The 17,788-nt window shown below is 34.5% G+C and overlaps 1 protein-coding gene across 1 annotated transcript in view; it reads right to left on the reverse strand.

Moving 5' to 3' along the window:
- MTREX (Mtr4 exosome RNA helicase) overlaps positions 1–17,788 on the reverse strand; it is a 116,217-nt gene that overhangs the window by 57,179 nt on the left and 41,250 nt on the right. The window contains exons 9-16 of the mRNA XM_008532402.2: positions 17,290–17,388; positions 16,722–16,824; positions 14,865–14,996; positions 13,454–13,533; positions 11,821–11,931; positions 9,851–9,952; positions 8,604–8,729; positions 9–159 (exon numbers count right to left, since the gene is read on the reverse strand). Coding sequence (XP_008530624.1) covers positions 9–159; positions 8,604–8,729; positions 9,851–9,952; positions 11,821–11,931; positions 13,454–13,533; positions 14,865–14,996; positions 16,722–16,824; positions 17,290–17,388 — 904 coding nt within the window. The remainder of the gene's footprint in view (positions 1–8; positions 160–8,603; positions 8,730–9,850; positions 9,953–11,820; positions 11,932–13,453; positions 13,534–14,864; positions 14,997–16,721; positions 16,825–17,289; positions 17,389–17,788) is intronic.

Raw genomic sequence — 17,788 nt, forward strand, 5'->3', positions numbered from 1 at the left:
ATACTTACTTTCTACTACTCCTGGAATGGCTCTATAGTGCTGAAACTGGTAGAAGGATTTTTCCAACATGTACTCTGGATTAATTTCTTCTACACGTAGTAAGTTCAAAACCATGTTGTAGGTCAAATGAAAAGCACTATTTAGAGGATCAGCTGATCCCTAAGACAGAAAAAAAATGTTAATATTGTAGGTTTTTCAAATAAATTTACACAAATATTTTTAACCTGTTAAATTGCTTAATAATTTAGTCTATGTTAAAAAATACTATACAAATATATTAATTTCTTTCCTTTAGAGGACCAATACAAAATGACAAAACTGTTCATCTCTGGGGAATTGAAGAGAAAAAAATTACTAAATAGGATAGTAGTAGTTAAAATACTATCTGCAAGTATGTTTAGCTCTCTATCTTCTTGGCACTTGACAGGATTATACATTTTGCCCCCACAGTGGTTGGGGGAATTAAGCTGTGGTGATGTATTACTTCCAAGCCAAGCATTTAATTGCCAGTATGAAAAGCTATCTTCTCCCTTTTGGCACAGTGACTGACAACGTTCAAGATGGTGGTTTCTCTATCAGCTTGCATTCCTAAACAGTAACAATGAACAGAACCTCCCCTATAAACCTGCAGTGAACAGGTAAGAGAAATAAACTTGTAAGTTACTGAGATTTAAGTTTGTTACTGTAGCATGACCTAACCTGTGCTGACGGAGCACACTAAATTTATTTCAGAATGATACTGAGATAAAAATTAGTATCTGAAACTCTCAGCTTCCTGGAATGACATAAAACTGCTAGTGCTTCCCCCAAATTTGCAGACCATTCTTTATCTACACTTTGAAGATTCCTCTTTCTTCTCCTAACTCTGGCTATTACCAAAGAAGGGCCAGGCTAATGATCTGGCAGAAAAAGCATTTGTCTACAATAATGTGACCTTAACTTGAAATAAGATTTATATCCAAAATACTTCTTTGAGTTCTAAACTTTTCCTTCAGGAATGTGTGTTCAGGAACTTTTTTTAAGGATTATTCTTCCTAAGAATAATCATGTAGTTATGTGGGAGAATGACCAAATTCTTGGGAGATGCATGCTGAAATATTTAGAAGTAAAATGTCACAAAACATGCTACATATTTCTAAATGGCATAGAAAAATACACAAATACTCTTACAGTAGCTGACTGAGGTCCATAGGCCAACTTTATTGCATTCAGAATTTTAAATGTATGCATATAGGATTTTATGAGGAGAACTTTCACCAGTCTCAAATGGTGGTACTTAAAAACCAAAAAATCAAGGCCTCTCACCCTAGGGGGATAGTTAGTTAAGTCCCTAAAACCTTGATTTTTATCCAGTTTCCTTGAAATAGGGCCAAAGGCAGATGTGAAGTCAGTAGGAAAAGCACATTCTTGGGGAAGAGAGTAATTAAACTTCAGCTACTTCATAATTTTGCAAACAGACAAAGACCTTATTTTTCTGTTGTTTTTCTATTATTTCCCCCTTGAAGAAATTCTGGGGCTTTAATGTTGCAAATGTTTATTTCCAACTTCAAGCTTTGTTACTATATCCTCAACTGCTGTAGAACACACCTATCTGACTTCTCAGTCACCTGAAACTCAACATAGCATTTTGACATCGTATCCAAGTGAGCCCAGAATAGTCCCAATTTATACCTACTATACTAATGCAATTATTAATAGTCTTCTTTTTCACTCTTACAGTATCCTAATTTGGGTGCTAAATAATACAGTTATACTATCTAAAATGAAATTTCTCTCTCTTGCTCTTTCCCATTCCTGAGTTTCCCTCTTGCATAGATTAATGGTTAGCGAGATTACTCATTTAAGTTCCAATTTTAGAGTTCTCTGTTTCTTTCTTCTGCTTTATCCGTTTCTTTTATTTTAGTCACTCAACTGTTGCAGATTATTTCCTTAATACATTTTAAGATTAGTTCTTTTGTTTCTTTACACTGCCATCACCCTAGTTCAAAGTTTCATCAAATCTTATCTAGATTACTACAACTATCATCCTTACTAATCTGGTTTCAATTTCCCTTCCAATTTATTTGGCATGCTGCTGCCAGACATGCTGAAATATTTCACTGAAATATGATATCCTATTAAGAAATAATAAATCACTACTTAACATCTCTGTAGACCCTGAAATTTAGTAGGTCGTACCAAATTTTATTTTCTTCCCACGAAATAGAATGGAAAATATCATGACGTCTCGCCAAAAAAAAGGGTAAATATGTAAGGTGACGGATGTGTCAATTAATTAACTTGATGATGAGAATCATTTCAAAATGTATATATATATATCAAATCATCACTTGAAATAAAATTACAATTTTATTTGTCAATTATACTTCAAAAAGTTGAAAAAATAATGCATTGTGATAGAAGTGTGTTGTTTTAAGAAACTTTTATTTCAGATACACACACACACATCCATACACAGAAGTGAAGTGCACTGGACATAATGTAATGAACTGTTTCATTTGATAAGGATCGGGGTAAAAAAGTTTGAAAAATACTAAGGCTCAGGTCCAAATACCCAATTTAGCAATCAAGGTAATAAACTCACCTGTCTCATCCATAAGTATCCATACATCTCCTTTGATCTAGTAAAACTAAGGAACACAAATGCGTGTTAACTCTTGATTCTAAAGCCCCTTCTCTTTTCTGAAATGGCTTTCTTGTTAGTGCTGGAAATCAAATTGCAACTTCCACCCCTGCTTTATACCTTGAGGGCTTGCCTCAGGCTCTATTTCCTGCATAAAGCCTTAAATCACGATCACCTAACCTAGAATTACCTCAAATCTCCCTAAACCAGAGTTATCAGAATAATCTATATTCTGGCATCTAGCTGTATATTGCGTCTTGTTCACTTTTTGTTCTATGTATACAGGTAGTCTCAGTTTAAAAATGGTCACCATCTACTTAGGACGTAGCACGTGCAAATCACTGTACTAAGTAAGCACTTTAATAAACTTTCAATTCACAATACTCCTAACAAAACAGATTCTGTCCTCATTTTAAATAAGAAACAGGTTACAAGAGGTGAAGATGCTTGCCCAGGCTAAATAGTTAGGAGGTAAAACTTAGGACTCTCTGGGCTAAACCCCTCCCAAAGGGCAAATACAAATTGCAACTTAGTTTACAGCCCTGTCTTTTCAATACTCGCATTAATAAAATCATAGGAACCCTCAAATGTTGGTCAAGTAATTCTCTACTTTTTATGTATTTAACTTGATCAGTCAACTTATAAAATTCTTAAATAATATATCAACAAATAGCCTAATAAAAGGGTCTACCCAAAATTTAACTGGAACAAGACAGGTAGCCAATGATAAGTAAAGACTTTAAACTAGCTTCATTCTAGACAAACTCTGAAAGATTCTTTCAGTTGTCAAATTGCTCAATGAAAAGATGTTAAGATTGAGAAAGCCAAACATCAATGTTAATTCTTTTTTTTTATGATTGGCCCTGGGCTAACATCTATTGCCAATCTTTTTTTTTCTTCTTCTTCTCCCCAAAGTCCCCCAGTACACAGTTGTACATTCTAATTCTACTATGTGGGACACCGTCTCAGCATGACTTCATGAGTGGTGCTAGGTCCGTACCCAGGATCCGAATCTGTGAAACCCTGGGCAGCTGAAGCCGCTAAAGCAGATCGCACCAACCTAGCCACTAGGCCACAGGGCTGGCCCCACAACATCAATTTTCTAAGTAGTTTTTGTAATATTACCTTTTGTATGTTATTCTACTTCTAATGCTCTCTTACATTTCAGAATATATAGTTCACTCAGGTAAGTAGTTTAAAAAATTGCCAGTCTAAATATTTTTACATTTTGAACCATAGTGGTAGAAGACAGAATAAAACAAATAAATGTGGGTCTTCTTATTCTCCAAAAAACGTCCATAAGTAGTTATCTTGAGTACCTCAGAGAACTAACCTTAAGGGAATAGGTATGGTCTTTCTGAAGTTCCAAAGACTTCAAATAACCAGTAAGGTCAAAATTATTTTTCCTTCAAATCAGTTTAATTCTCCTTATCCATTAACAATGTGGTTCATTGTTCAAATGAACACACAACTGACTAGGAGCAGAAAGCCTGTATAGTCTCCTAGAATTAGCACTTTATGTACTGTAAGAAACTAGTATGTTTATTTCATCATTTTAGAAATTATAGAAATAGCTTTGTTTTGATAAAATCAATAAGGACATTTACTCAAAGTACTGTGATATTTTTACATTCTTTTGAAAATATGGACACTATATTGGAATGCTTATTTCTTCTGTTTATACTGAAGAAATTCAGAGTATCTCTTTACTGGAAAATAAAAGAAGCCTTCACAAGTCTTTCTGGAGACTGTTAAACACACACTTTCCATCTGACTCAACTTTTCATTTGGGCCAACATTATAATGAATTGATTTTTTTTTTAGTTCATATCAAGTATTTCAAAAGAACAAACTGCTGTCCTATGTCAAATTTTGTTTGAGCTCACAGTTGAAAAATCTGTCCTTAAGGAATGGATGCGAAAGTATTAAACAAAAAGAGGATACTGTTACAACAGCAGGGTTGGAAAAGTTTAATAGCTTTCTATACTGCTCCTCAGAAAACTAGTCAAGCCAAAAAGCAAAGGAAAGAAATTACTAAAGTATTTTAAATTCAAGATCACCAAATTATTTACATGCACAAATATGTAAATGTGTGTATCTTTGTACTGAGATATTGAAAATCACTACAAATAATCTTCAGCCAACAATCAATGAACACATGTATTTTACCATCTTTCTGGCTAAGACTACTTAACCCAATAATAGGAAAAATGATTAAATATGACAAACATCTGAATTTTATTAATGTACAAAGTATACTAAATATTTTTATATTCAATGTGACTGAATAAGCTGTGTATTTTAATTTTTACTTGAGAAAATAACTTTATTCTTTCTATTCATTAAAGTCCTATTACTTAAGAGTGAATCTCAATCATTTTTGCTTAAAATAAAACAGACCTGACATTATAATGAATTGATTTTCTTAGTTCATATGCTATATTAAGTATATCAAAAGAACAAACTGTTGTCACACCAAATTCTGTTCAAGCCAGTAACTGAAAAATCTATTTGTATGAAGTACTGAGCTGCAGTAACAGATGGTGGACAGGAGCATGGACTCTGAAGCCAGGCTGCCTGAGTTCAAAAGCAGGATTTGCCTTTTAACAACAACACGACTTTGGAAAAATTATCTAATCTCTGCATGCATTACTTATTTATAAAATGGGGATAACAGTAATCATTTGCTTATATAATTGCAGTATTATCAATAAACAGGTACTACATCCTTTCAACCTGTCAAATGATATAGTATTCAAAGTGAAAGTTACCACTTCACGCTCAGTAGGAAGGTTATAAATCAAAAGGATAGATAATAACAAGTGTTGACTAGAATGCAGAGAAGCTCGAACCCTCATAACATTCCTGGTGGGAACGTAAAATGGTACAGCTGCTGAGGAAAAACAGCCTGGCAGGTTATAAAAAGTTAAACAAAAAATTACTGTATGAGCCAGCAATTTCACTCATAGGTATACACCTAAGAGAAATAAAAACATGTTCACATAGAAACTTGTAAACACATGCTCATAGCAGCATTATTCACAACAGCCAAAAAGTGAAAACAACCCAAATGTCATCCACCTACTGATGAATGGATAAATAAAATGTGATATATCCATACAACAGAGCATTATTCGCCAATAAAAAGGAATGAAGTACTGACAGAAGTTACAATATGGATGAACCTTGAAAACATACTAAATGAAAGAAGCCAGATGCAAAAGGTCACATATGGTATGAGTCTGTTCATGAGAAATTTCCAGAACAGGGAAATCTATAGAAACAGAAAGTAGACTAGTGAATTGCCTAGGGTTTGGGGGAAGGGGAAACAGCTTGGGAGGAAATGGAGAGTGACTGTTAATGGATACAAAGTTGCTTTTTGGGTTGATGAAAATGTTCTAACATTGATTGCAGTGAGGGTGGCAAAACTCTGTGAATATATTAAAAACCATGAAAATGGATGAACTGTATGATATGTGAATTACGTATATCAATAAAGCTGTTTTAAAAAGTTAATTTTAGAATTAATGTACAATTGAAATTTCACAAGATTGTAACCTATCAATAACTCAATTAAAAAAAAAAAGTTAATTTTAGAAATGATAGAGAAATTAGAACCCTTGCACACTGCTGGCAGGAATGCAAAATGGCACAGCCACTATGGAAGTTTCTCAAAAAATTAATAGAACTACCATATGATCCAGTAACCCCACTTCTGGGTGTTTACCCAAAAGAACTGAAATCAAGATACGGAACAGATATTAGCCGCTCCCATGTTCAATGCAGTACTATTTACAATAGCCAAGATGTGCAAACAATCTAAATGTCCATTGACTGATGAATGGATATAGTTAAGTGTGGTATATACATACAATGGAATAATATTCAGCCTTAAAAAAGAAGAAAATTCTGCAATATGCAACAATACGGATTAACTTTGAGGACATTATGCTAGGTAAAATAAGCCAGTCACAGAAAGACAAATACTACATGATTCCACTTATATGAGGTATCTAAAATAGTCAAATGCATTGAATCAGAGAGTGACATGGTGGTTGCCAGAAACTGGGAGGAGACATAAAGGGGGAGTTACTAATCACAAGGCATAAAGTTTCAGTCGAGCAAGATAAATAAGCTATAGAGATCTGTTCTACAACACTGTACCTACAGTTAACAAAAACATATTTTACAACTTAATTTGTTAAGAGAGTAGATCTCATGTTAAGTGTTGTTTCCATAATAAATTTTTTCTTTTTTCCTTTTAGGAAGACTACCCCTGAGTTAACATCTGCTGTCAATCTTCCTCTTTTTGCTGAGGAAAACTGGCTGAGCTAACATCCATGCCCATCTTCCTCTATTTCATATGTGGGACGCCTAGCACAGCATGGCTTGCCAAGTGGTGCCATGTCCGCACCCGGGATCCAAACTGGCGAACCCCGGGCTGCCAAAGTGGAACGTGTGCACTTAACTGCTGTGGCACTGGGCTGGCCGCCATAATAAAATTAAAAAAAAAATTTTTTTAAATGTCATGAAAGATGATAAAACTTCACACTTAAAGGGTAATAAAGCCAGAAATGTCAAATAAGTGGAATGAAAAATCTACACTAAAGGAACCAGAAGCTGTCATTAAAATTTCACCTCCTACAATTTGGCAACCTGATTCAATTGTTCCCATATACAGAGTACAAGAAAAATAGTGTTTACCATATCTGGCACAATCTAAAGAAAAGAATACAAATATAAATTTTCAGTCTTGTTTCACTTTCCTTACATGAAGAACTAAACTTATATGAATGCTTAAAAATAGGTTTCCAAGTACTAATCTCTAAAACTGAAAATAAGACACTATATGATTCCTATGTACATGTACAGACAAGCTTCACCTTCACTCATATAAAAACATACACCTTGACCTATTTTTGCTTCGGCATACCAGGCTTCCCACAATCGTATCTCAAATTCTCCATGCAGTTCCCAAGTCTTAGAAGTTGAGCACAGTCTATTTCAGAAATACTGACCTAGGCATGTCTTAACATGTTTTGAAGCTTTAAGTAGCTAATAAGCTAGAAGTTAATTTTACATTAATTAATGTTACGTTTCCTATCTTATTAATAGTTTTCTCTAGGGATTTATTTAATAACTTCCTACTACATGAGAAGGAGAAGGAAAGCAACCAGGTCTTTGAGAAGATTTTCAAAACAAAACAAAAATAAAAATCTTAGACAATCCAAAACACAAATACTAGCAAGCAAAATGAACAGATTAATTTGAAATAAAGCTTAAAACTTTAAATTATTATTGAGATATTTATAATCCATCAATAGGATGAATTAGAATGGTAGATTGTAGAATTAATTTATTAAGCTATCTGGGCTTGCAAAGGTAGAGGAAGATAACTGCCCAAAACACTATTATCATGTAGCCTACTTCCTCTTTTGATAGGTGAGGAGCAATCTGTGCAGTGAAGGGGGCAGAGGTATCTCAAACTTAAAGGGCAAAGTAAACATTTCTGCCCTCCCTGGGGATCTTCCCATCCCTTCCAATCACATGAGTTGCTCTTTGCCTATAAGAACAGAAAGTAGGGTACAGGGCCGGTGCCGTGGCCGACTGGTTAAGTTCGTGCGGTCTGCTTCGGCGGCCCAGGGTTCGGATCCTGGGCGCAGACATGGCACTGCTCATTAGGCCACGTTGAGGCGGCATCCCACATGCCACAACTAGAAGGACCCACAACTAAAAAAAATATACAACTATGTACTTGGGGGATTTGGGGAGAAAAAGCAGGGGGAAAAAAAAGAAAGTAGGGTAGAAAATATCAGCACTCTAAGCAGTGACCCTCTTCTACCTCCCCAGGCTCAGATAGTTTAGTAAATTAGCTCAGCTACTTAGAAAGGTATCTGAATGGACAAAACTAATTTCGAGGCGGCTCCTGATACATGTTTCTCAAATTCCTGATGAAGGCACATAAGCTTAACTCAGTTACCTTAAGCAGTTGTTTTCCAATCGTTGGGCTCATCTTTTCATCCACCATAAGAATTACAATCCCTCTATCATCCATTCCCCTCCTTCCAGCACGACCGGACATCTGAATGTATTCACCAGAGGAAATCTGAAAGAACATAATTAGAAATTCGAATTTTAGGAGCAAACCTCATAAAACACATTTTCTTAAAATTTATCTTATCAGAAATACACAAGCACAAGTTATACATTCCAAGGAAGGAAACATGATTAAAAACACGAACTTTTAGTAGGGTTTAAGAAAGAACATGAAAATGCAAAATGCTTAAGAATAAATTTTAGCTCCAAAATGAACAAATATGCCATAGCTACAGGGAAATATTGGCTAATTCTCTGACATAAAAAACATCTGTGAGCTAGATATTCTGGAAAACAGTCAAGTTTAAGAAAGCAATGACTCAAACTCTAAATATCAATTCTGATTTGATCATAATAAATTTTTTAAATTTGCAAAATGAGATTAATATAAAGTTAATTTATAAAAGCAAAATTCTCTCCTATATTCTCAGTATATGTCCGTGGAGTTCCGTAGAATCCATTCATCACTAAGAAAAACTGAGGGGAAAAAGGTTAGTAGGCCTCCCATATAGACTCCTAGGGTGACACTGAACCACGAAAAGTTTTATCTGTAAGTCCATGTGTACTTTCCTCCTGTGGAAAGGTTCTAGAGGTTTCAGAGTCTCAAAAATATCTGACTCAAGAAGAGTTAAGAATCACTATGCTACAAGAAGGCATATAATCATACACCACTTAACGTCGGGGACACATTCTGAGAAATGCGTTAGGCAATTTTGTTGTTGTGTGAACACAATAGAGTATACCTATATACAACCTAGATGGTATAGCCTACCACATATCTAGGCTATATGGCCTTAATCTTATGGGACCACCACCATATACGAGGTCTGTCGTTGACTGAAACATTGTTATGCAGGCCATGACTGTACATTTAAAATGCTTTCAAGTGTTCATGAATCATTTGCACACTTATCCCTCATCACCAAACTCTTTCATCTAAAGAAGATCTTTTTACCTAAAGGATAGAAATATAAAGGATCTGAAGTTTAACCTTGATGAACTTGTACTAGCTCAGGTACAAGTTCTTGAGAATTCAGAACTGAAAATCTCAAAGACTACATGAGCCAAAATCACCTTAAGTAAAACAATTAAAGATAAAAGTTATTTCAATACATGAATTATTTTACTTACCCATCGGAAATCTTTCCCATCAAATTTTCGGGCATTTGTAAATAAAACAGTTCTAGCTGGCATGTTAATTCCCATGGCAAAAGTCTCTGTGGCAAATAAGGCCTAAATAAATGAATAATTATACAAGTAAACGTTTTTATGCCGAAAAACTAGTATTGTACTTTTCAAGTGTAAATAAACAAATCACTAATTTTTAAAATTAGTTGTTAATGACAGAATGCTACTCGTCAAATAGACAAATCATTAGACTGTAGAATATTTTTCTACACACGGTCACATTTCCTAGTTTTCACTGATGATGCAACAGTTTTAAAGACAGCTTTAGAATCTCCGAGGGAGATCAGAATCAGTGGCTCTTTAAGTTTACCTCTAAGATTTTACCAACAAACACTTTACTACACAAAAACTGTGTGTGTTTTAAGCACACAAAGGTATATGTACAAGTAAAGTCACTGACGTACTATTAAATAGATAATAAAGATAAAAATACTTTATTTCATCAACTCAACAGAATGGTATTCATCTGTTAGAAAGAACGAAGAGCTACGCATAAGATGAAATTGGATAACATTAGTAAAATCACTTTGTTTAAAAAATAAATCATGTATTATTTGTATGTATGCTAGTGAACGGCAATGATGAGAAATGAACGGCAATGACGGTCTTTTATTTTTTACTTTAGGTACAATTTTTTATTTGAATTTTACAACCCACAAGTATCACTTATATTTTTAAGAAAAGATTCTTTACAATGGGCCTCAGCAGGACTGAAAATTGGTTAAGTTCACGTGCTCTGCTTTGGTGGCCCAGAGTTCACAGATTCGGATGCTGCGTGTGGACCTATGCACCGCTCATCAAGCCACGCTGTGATGGTGTCCCACATACAAAACAGAGGAAGACTGCCACAGATGTTAGCTCAGTGACAATCTTCCTCAAGCAAAAAGAGGAAGACTGGCAACAGATGTTAGCTCAGGGCCAGTCTTCCTCACCAAAAAAAAAATGGGGCCTCAGCAAAATATACAATCTAGAAGAGACTATGAATAGGGCCTTACCAGGACCCAAGTACAAATAGCGACCAAGTCTTTATCTAAAATCCCTCCAGCATATTCTTCAGGGTGAGTAAATCTCTTTTAAATATTCTATATAGTATTGGCATTCTCATGATAAATCTATAATCTGATTTTTAAACATAACATAATTTATGAGTCATATATAGGCTTAAGACTACATTTTAGAGACGTTTCCCATTTTTAATATCCCATTTCTGGGTATAGACATCAACATAATTTTAAAAATTAAATCAGACTCTCTTTGGTTTAATTTAGGACATCCTAAATAAATCTCTTTCACAAGTCTAATCAGCAATTCTCCTGGTCTGCTCTAAACTACTTCTTTACGTCTGTACATAGAAAGGAGTCTACCTATAGAATCAAGTGCAGGTCTGATAATTAAATAGCACCTCCTGCAAAATTCCACATTGTATCCAAGAGTGTCAGCATTTCTTAAGGATAGAAAAGCAAACAAATGATTTTTTACCTATGGCCCAAAATTTATAAAGTATAACACTATATAAAAATCAAGTTCACTACCTTAGTGATTTCATCTGATTAGTTAAAAAAAAATACAAAACCACCTATAAACAGTGTTCTTGACAATTTTCAAACTACTCACACAACAAAATTTTTTTTTTTTGGGGGGTGAGGCAAATTCTCCCTGGGCTAACATCTGTTGCCAATACTCCTCCTTTCTTTCTTGAGGAAGGCTGTCCCTGAGCTAACATCTGTGCCAATCTTCCTCTATTTTGTGTGTGGGATGCCTCCACAGCATGGCTGATGACTGGAGTATGTCCACACCAGGGATCCGAACCTGTGAACCTGGGCTGCCAAAGTGAAGCACGTAGAACTTTAACCACTTGGCTACAGGGCTGGCACCCACAACAAAATTTTAGAACCTAACAAATAAAATCATACCTTTATCAATCCTTCGGAAAAGAGAATTTCTATAGTTTCTTTCAAAATAGGAAGTAAACCACCATGGTGAATACCAATCCCACGCTTCAAAAGAGGAAGTACATGTTCAACCTGTAATTGGAATAACATTTATTTTACAATGATATGAGGAAAGGGAAGTTAAAAATGCTAAACTAACCAAAATAAGAAAAATGGGTAATAAAGAAAGAAAGCTGTTCAAAGAAATGTTATATAATCTTTGCAGAATAAAAGTAAAAACCAAACCCACATTCCCAGAGATTATTACACTCAAAACACAATATAATTTTGTCCTAGCTTTCTTTAATATGAAAAGCATGTTTTAAATAAACTACAAGCGTCTGGCTGCCTCATTCAAATTTTCCAGCATCACTTCATCTCCTCCAAAAAATTAAAAGTTATGAGGGGAAAGTTTGTATCTGCACAAAATAAACTTAAAAAATACAGGCCAACTCAAACCAAAAAGAAATAATTATAAAGCAGATTTAATATAAATATGTACTCCATTTAAAAACAAATGGATTACTGAAGAGTTCATTCTCAATAACACTATATCAAATGCCATTAAATATCACACTATTAGAAGTGTGCTAGGATAACAAAGATGTATAAAGACATGGCTTAGCCCTTAATTCAGCTAGAAAATTTACAAAAAAATGTTATAAATTAAATACTACTTTAAATAGCAAGAAACAGGGGCCTGCACGGTGGCACAGTGGTTAAGTGCGCGCACTCTGCTTTGGTGGCCAGGGGTTCACTGGTTTGGATCCCGGGTGTGGACGTGGCACCACTTGGCATGCCATGCTGTGGTAGGCATCCCACATATAAAGTAGAGGAAGATGGGCATAGATGTTAGCTCAGGGCCAGTCTTCCTCAGTGAAAAAGAGGAAGATTGGCAGCAGTTAGCTCAGGGCTAATTTTCCTCAAAAAAAAAAAAAAAAAAGCAAGAAACATGCTACTGCAGTCTTATCATAAATCCCTTATAAATCAAAGCAATCACTTGTAAGCACAGCATGACCTCTCCATTTTTCTTTTCACAAAACAAAACTTTCACGTATTAGGTTGGACTAAAGAATTAGCTTTCAGGTTTGGATGCACATTAGAATCACCTGGGGAGCTTATGAAAGATTCTAATGACCAGGACACACACTAGACCAGTTAAATCAGAATCTTTGGGAGGGGCACACAGACATCAGTATATTTTACAACTCCCCAGGCAATTTCAATAGTCAAAGGAAAAAAAACCACCGTATTAAAGCAAAGTAGACATTAAATCCGTCATTAAACACATGATTTTCATTAGATATGCTCTACTGTTTTGTTTGGTAGACTTATAAATTACAAAATATAGAGCCTGAATACCAGCATTAAAAATTTTGTAGTATTAGGAAGAGGAACAGTAATTTCCAGACCACGCTAGCTTTCAAAGTTCCCTCAGGCAACAAATCTTTCCTTTTGTCACCTTTTCAGAAGTTTAAAACATAAGTCAAGTTATTACTGCAGTGCACAATGCAACATATTTACTGCAATGTGCAAATAGTAACCACCAAGAAATGCAAAGTGAATATATGCTATTTACTAATATCCATACTACTTAGGGACATCAAACACACACCTGAGGGAGCTTCTTATCTTCATCAGACAAGCAGTCAATTGCATTACTGAATACTTCTTCAACCATCTTCTTTTCTTCATCTAAGAGAGAAAATCCAAGGTACATAAATATCTAAATGAGTCAGCAATACAAAAACCTCACACAGTGCAAAGAATGAGAGTCTATAAAGAATAAAAATAAAGAGTCAATATTTAAGATAGTCAGAAGGGAAAGCAGACAAAAATTACTACATAATGGTTTAATAAAATTCGCTGCCTTTCAAAATATATCTAGCAGAGTTAATCCATGAATAAAAGTACTATCTTACCAAAATAGTAACAATAACTACACTAAGTGCTCTACATGCAACATTTAAATCTAACAATTACAGGACACAGGGATTAATATCCATTATTGAGGAAAGCGAGGCTTAGAAAAAATAATGGGCATTGCCATTAACTGTTGGATCAACAATTCCAAAGCCTACGCTCTTAACCATTATACTACCTTCTTATATAGTGTCTATTAAATAATAGGCAGTCAATAAATATTTGTTCAATGAATCAATATATAACCCTGCAACATTAAGCATATTCAGCACAGGTAGTTATAAACATTTCTAAGCAGAGCAATTCATGTAATCAAAACACAAGCTATTATTGGCTTGAAGAAGTAATGTGGGTATTATCTGTCATTTGTTACTTTTATCCATGGATAAGTAAAAATTAGCTTTGATATGCAAGTATAGTTCTGTGCCTTGATAAAGAAAACAATACAACTGAAATTTGATTTTGGATGATTGAAGACATTATTTACTTCTCACTGTACAGGATTACATATACAAAAGACTGAAATGAATGATGGTTTGGTTGGTATTTATCATGCTGCAATCTGTAGCCAGGCTGTGCAACTATCTAGCTGTGTGACTTTAAGTGAGTTACATTTATAGTTAATATATGAGAATCATTTATTAATTTGCTAGAAGTTATTTCACATTATTCAAAAATTATACCACAATTAGGTAAGGGCAGATCTTCCCAGTTTGGATTTCTAGAAGAATGGAGCACAGTACTTTCTATACAGAAGGTGGTCTGACTAAGAGATCTATCCTTAAGTAGCCAGAGAACTACAATAACTAAGGAGCTTATAGCAATGATGCATAAGAAGGTATGATTCTACTATTTCTCAGTGGCCTTCTTTGAATTTTACACAGTGCATGTACTTACACCTTCCAATAAAAGAAGACAGAAGAAAGGAAAGAAATGATAAATCAAGGGCCTCTTAAAGCTTTTACAAATGTGATGAGTACCTACCACTGTGCCTATGAGGGGAACCGCATATCCTAGTAGTACACAATAGACAATGTCTTACCAGAAATATATTTATACCCATTTTCACATAACATTAAAACTATACTGAAATGACACAGTACCTGTGTTGAAATCTAATTTGGTCATTTGAAGTGCATAGGCTTCACAATCTTTCTTACTAAAACTGAATATAATTACAGGTTGAAAATTTCTCTCCATAATCATCTTCACAATCTTGAACACATTTGATGGTCCTGTAAAAATAGTATATAAACCATACCCAAAAATTAACTCAATCATAGACATAAACGTAAAAACTAAAACTACAAAACTCTTAAAAAATATACAGGAGTAAATCTTCATGATCTTGGGTTAGGCAGAACATTCTTAGATATGATACCAAAAGCACAAGCAAAAAATGAAACAGATAAATTTAATTTCATCAAAATTAAAAACTTTTATACTTCAAGATACACCAACAATAAAGTGAAAAGACAAGCCAAATGCACAGAATGGGAGAAAATACTTGCAAATCGCACATCTGATATGAGTCTTTATATATATCCAGAATATATAAAGTATTCTTAAAACTCAACAACAAAAAGACAATCTAACTTTTTCTTTTTTGCTGAAGAAGATTTGCCCTGAACTAACATGTGCTGCCAGTCCTCCTTTTTTTTCTTCAGGAACATTAGCCCTGAGCTAGTATCTGTGCCAATCCTCTTCTATTTTTTTGTATGTGGGACACGCCCACAGAGTGGCTGGTGAGTAGAATAGGTCCACACCTGGGATCCAAACCTGCAAATCCCGGGTCACTGAAGCGGAACATGAGGAACTTTAATTACTTGGCCACCAGGCTGGGCCCAGACAATCTAATTTTTAAACAGGCAAAGAATTTGAATAGATATTTCCTGAAAGAAGATAATACAATAGCCAATAGGCACATGAAAAGATACTCAACATCATTAGCCACTAGGGAAACATCATAAATCAACACCACACTGAGATACCACTTCATACTCATTAGGATGACTACAGCCAAATGTACAGAATACATACTAAGTACTGGTAAGGATATGGAGGAAATGGAAACCTCATACCCTTCTGATGGGAATGTGTAATGGTGCAGTCACTTTGGAAAATAATCTGGCAGTTATTCAAAAGGTTAACTATAAAATTACCATATGACTCAGCAATTTCACTCCTGGCTATATACTCAATAGAAAAGAAAACATACGTTCAGACAAACACTTGTACTACTCATAGGTTTTCAGCAGCATTATTCACAACAATCAGAAAGCGAAAACAATCCAAACGTCCATCAACTGAAAGGATAAATAAAATGTGGTGTAATCATACAATATAATGTTATTTGACTATAAAAGAGAACGAAGCACTGGCACATGCTGTAACACAGATGAAATTTGAAAACAAACTAAGTGAAAGAAGCCAGTGGCAAAAGACCACACATATTTTGATTCCATTTATATGAAACGTCCAGAAAAGGAAAACACAGACAGAAAGTAGATTAGTGATTGCCTAAGGCTGAAAGGGTTGGGGAAGAGGCTGGAGGAAAATAAGGAAAGACTGCTAATGGATACGGGGTTTCTTTTTGGGTGTTGAAAATGCTCTGGAATTAGTTGCATTAGTAGTTGTACTGCAAAGTAGTTGCACAACTTTGTGAATATACTAAGATCCACTGGAAATGGTGACTTTCATGGTATGTGAATTATATCTCAATAAAAAATTTGTTGTGATGGCTGCATAAACTGTATACTTTAATGGGTGAACTGTATAGTATATGAATTATACCTCAATAAACGTCATATAAAAAAAAGAGTTCTACCTTTACTTATCCAATTTTATCATATACTATCTAGATCTTTATATACCTGCCTAAGTTAAACAAAATAACAAGAAATGCAATTTGAAAATACAATTTAAATGTAAAATTCTCTCAAAATAAAGTTCCAAATTACCTTTTGTTCCTCCTTTCCGCCCTTTCTGATCTCCTTTTGCCAAATCACCAGCATCTCGAAGTACTTGCATTGCAGTATTAAAATTATCTTCTCTAAAGTCACCCTGGAATCAGATATTTTTCTATGTAACTTCACTAATATTTAATCGAAATCTAAACATTTTTCATACCTCAAAACAAAGCCTACTCAAATAACAGAAACTCAATAATAATTATAACAAAGGCACTAAAATAGTTCAAAAATGATGTGTGCTAAGAGCTAATAAAAGGTGATAAAGAGATGATAAAACCAGGAAAAGCAAGCATAAGATATGTGAAACATGTTAGGGTCCCCATTCTCCAGGCATTTTAAAATACTGGGAAAGGAAGGGAATCTAACTCATTCATAACAAAAACACAAGTCTTAAATATAATTTTTGAAATAAAAATACACACACACAAAAACAACTTTGGATAGTGAAACTATTTAGGAAAAGAAAAAGGATCTCTGCCATTCTTCCCTAGATTGAGACAGATATAAACAACAAAGTATGACATTATAGATATAGGAATGACAATTACTCCCTTACATTTTCATCAACCACAAGGTGCAGGCCATCTCCCCCTGCTGGAAAAATGTAGTGTTGCAATGGAGTAGGCCGATAATCTGTATAAATGACATGACAAGGCTGTAAAAAGAAGGAGAAATAATGAAAATATATATTTTATTACTTCAAAATAATGCTGTGTATTTGACCTACCTAAAAGACCATGGGGAAATAAACTTCTGAATTCAACATTTCAAAAAGGAAAATACTTTTAAAAATACTTAAAAAACCAGGCAAAAGAAGAATATGGAAAAATTAGATCTATCAAATTATTCTACCATCTGTTCAATTTCACCAGTTCCACAACCAGGGCCAAATATGTGATTTGAGCTTCAATAATAATCTTGGATCCATACCCTCGACCTGTGATGCTGTAAAGAACACGCCTGTTTCTACAGAGCAGTAGTATGGTGACAGATAATGCCCCGAGGTAAAATAGGACTTTTCTGTCCCACAGAGGCTTTTCAAAGCCTTACTAAAG

This window comes from Equus przewalskii, chromosome 20 (genome assembly GCF_037783145.1).
Source record: "Equus przewalskii isolate Varuska chromosome 20, EquPr2, whole genome shotgun sequence".
In the NCBI taxonomy this organism is placed as follows: domain Eukaryota; kingdom Metazoa; phylum Chordata; class Mammalia; order Perissodactyla; family Equidae; genus Equus; species Equus przewalskii.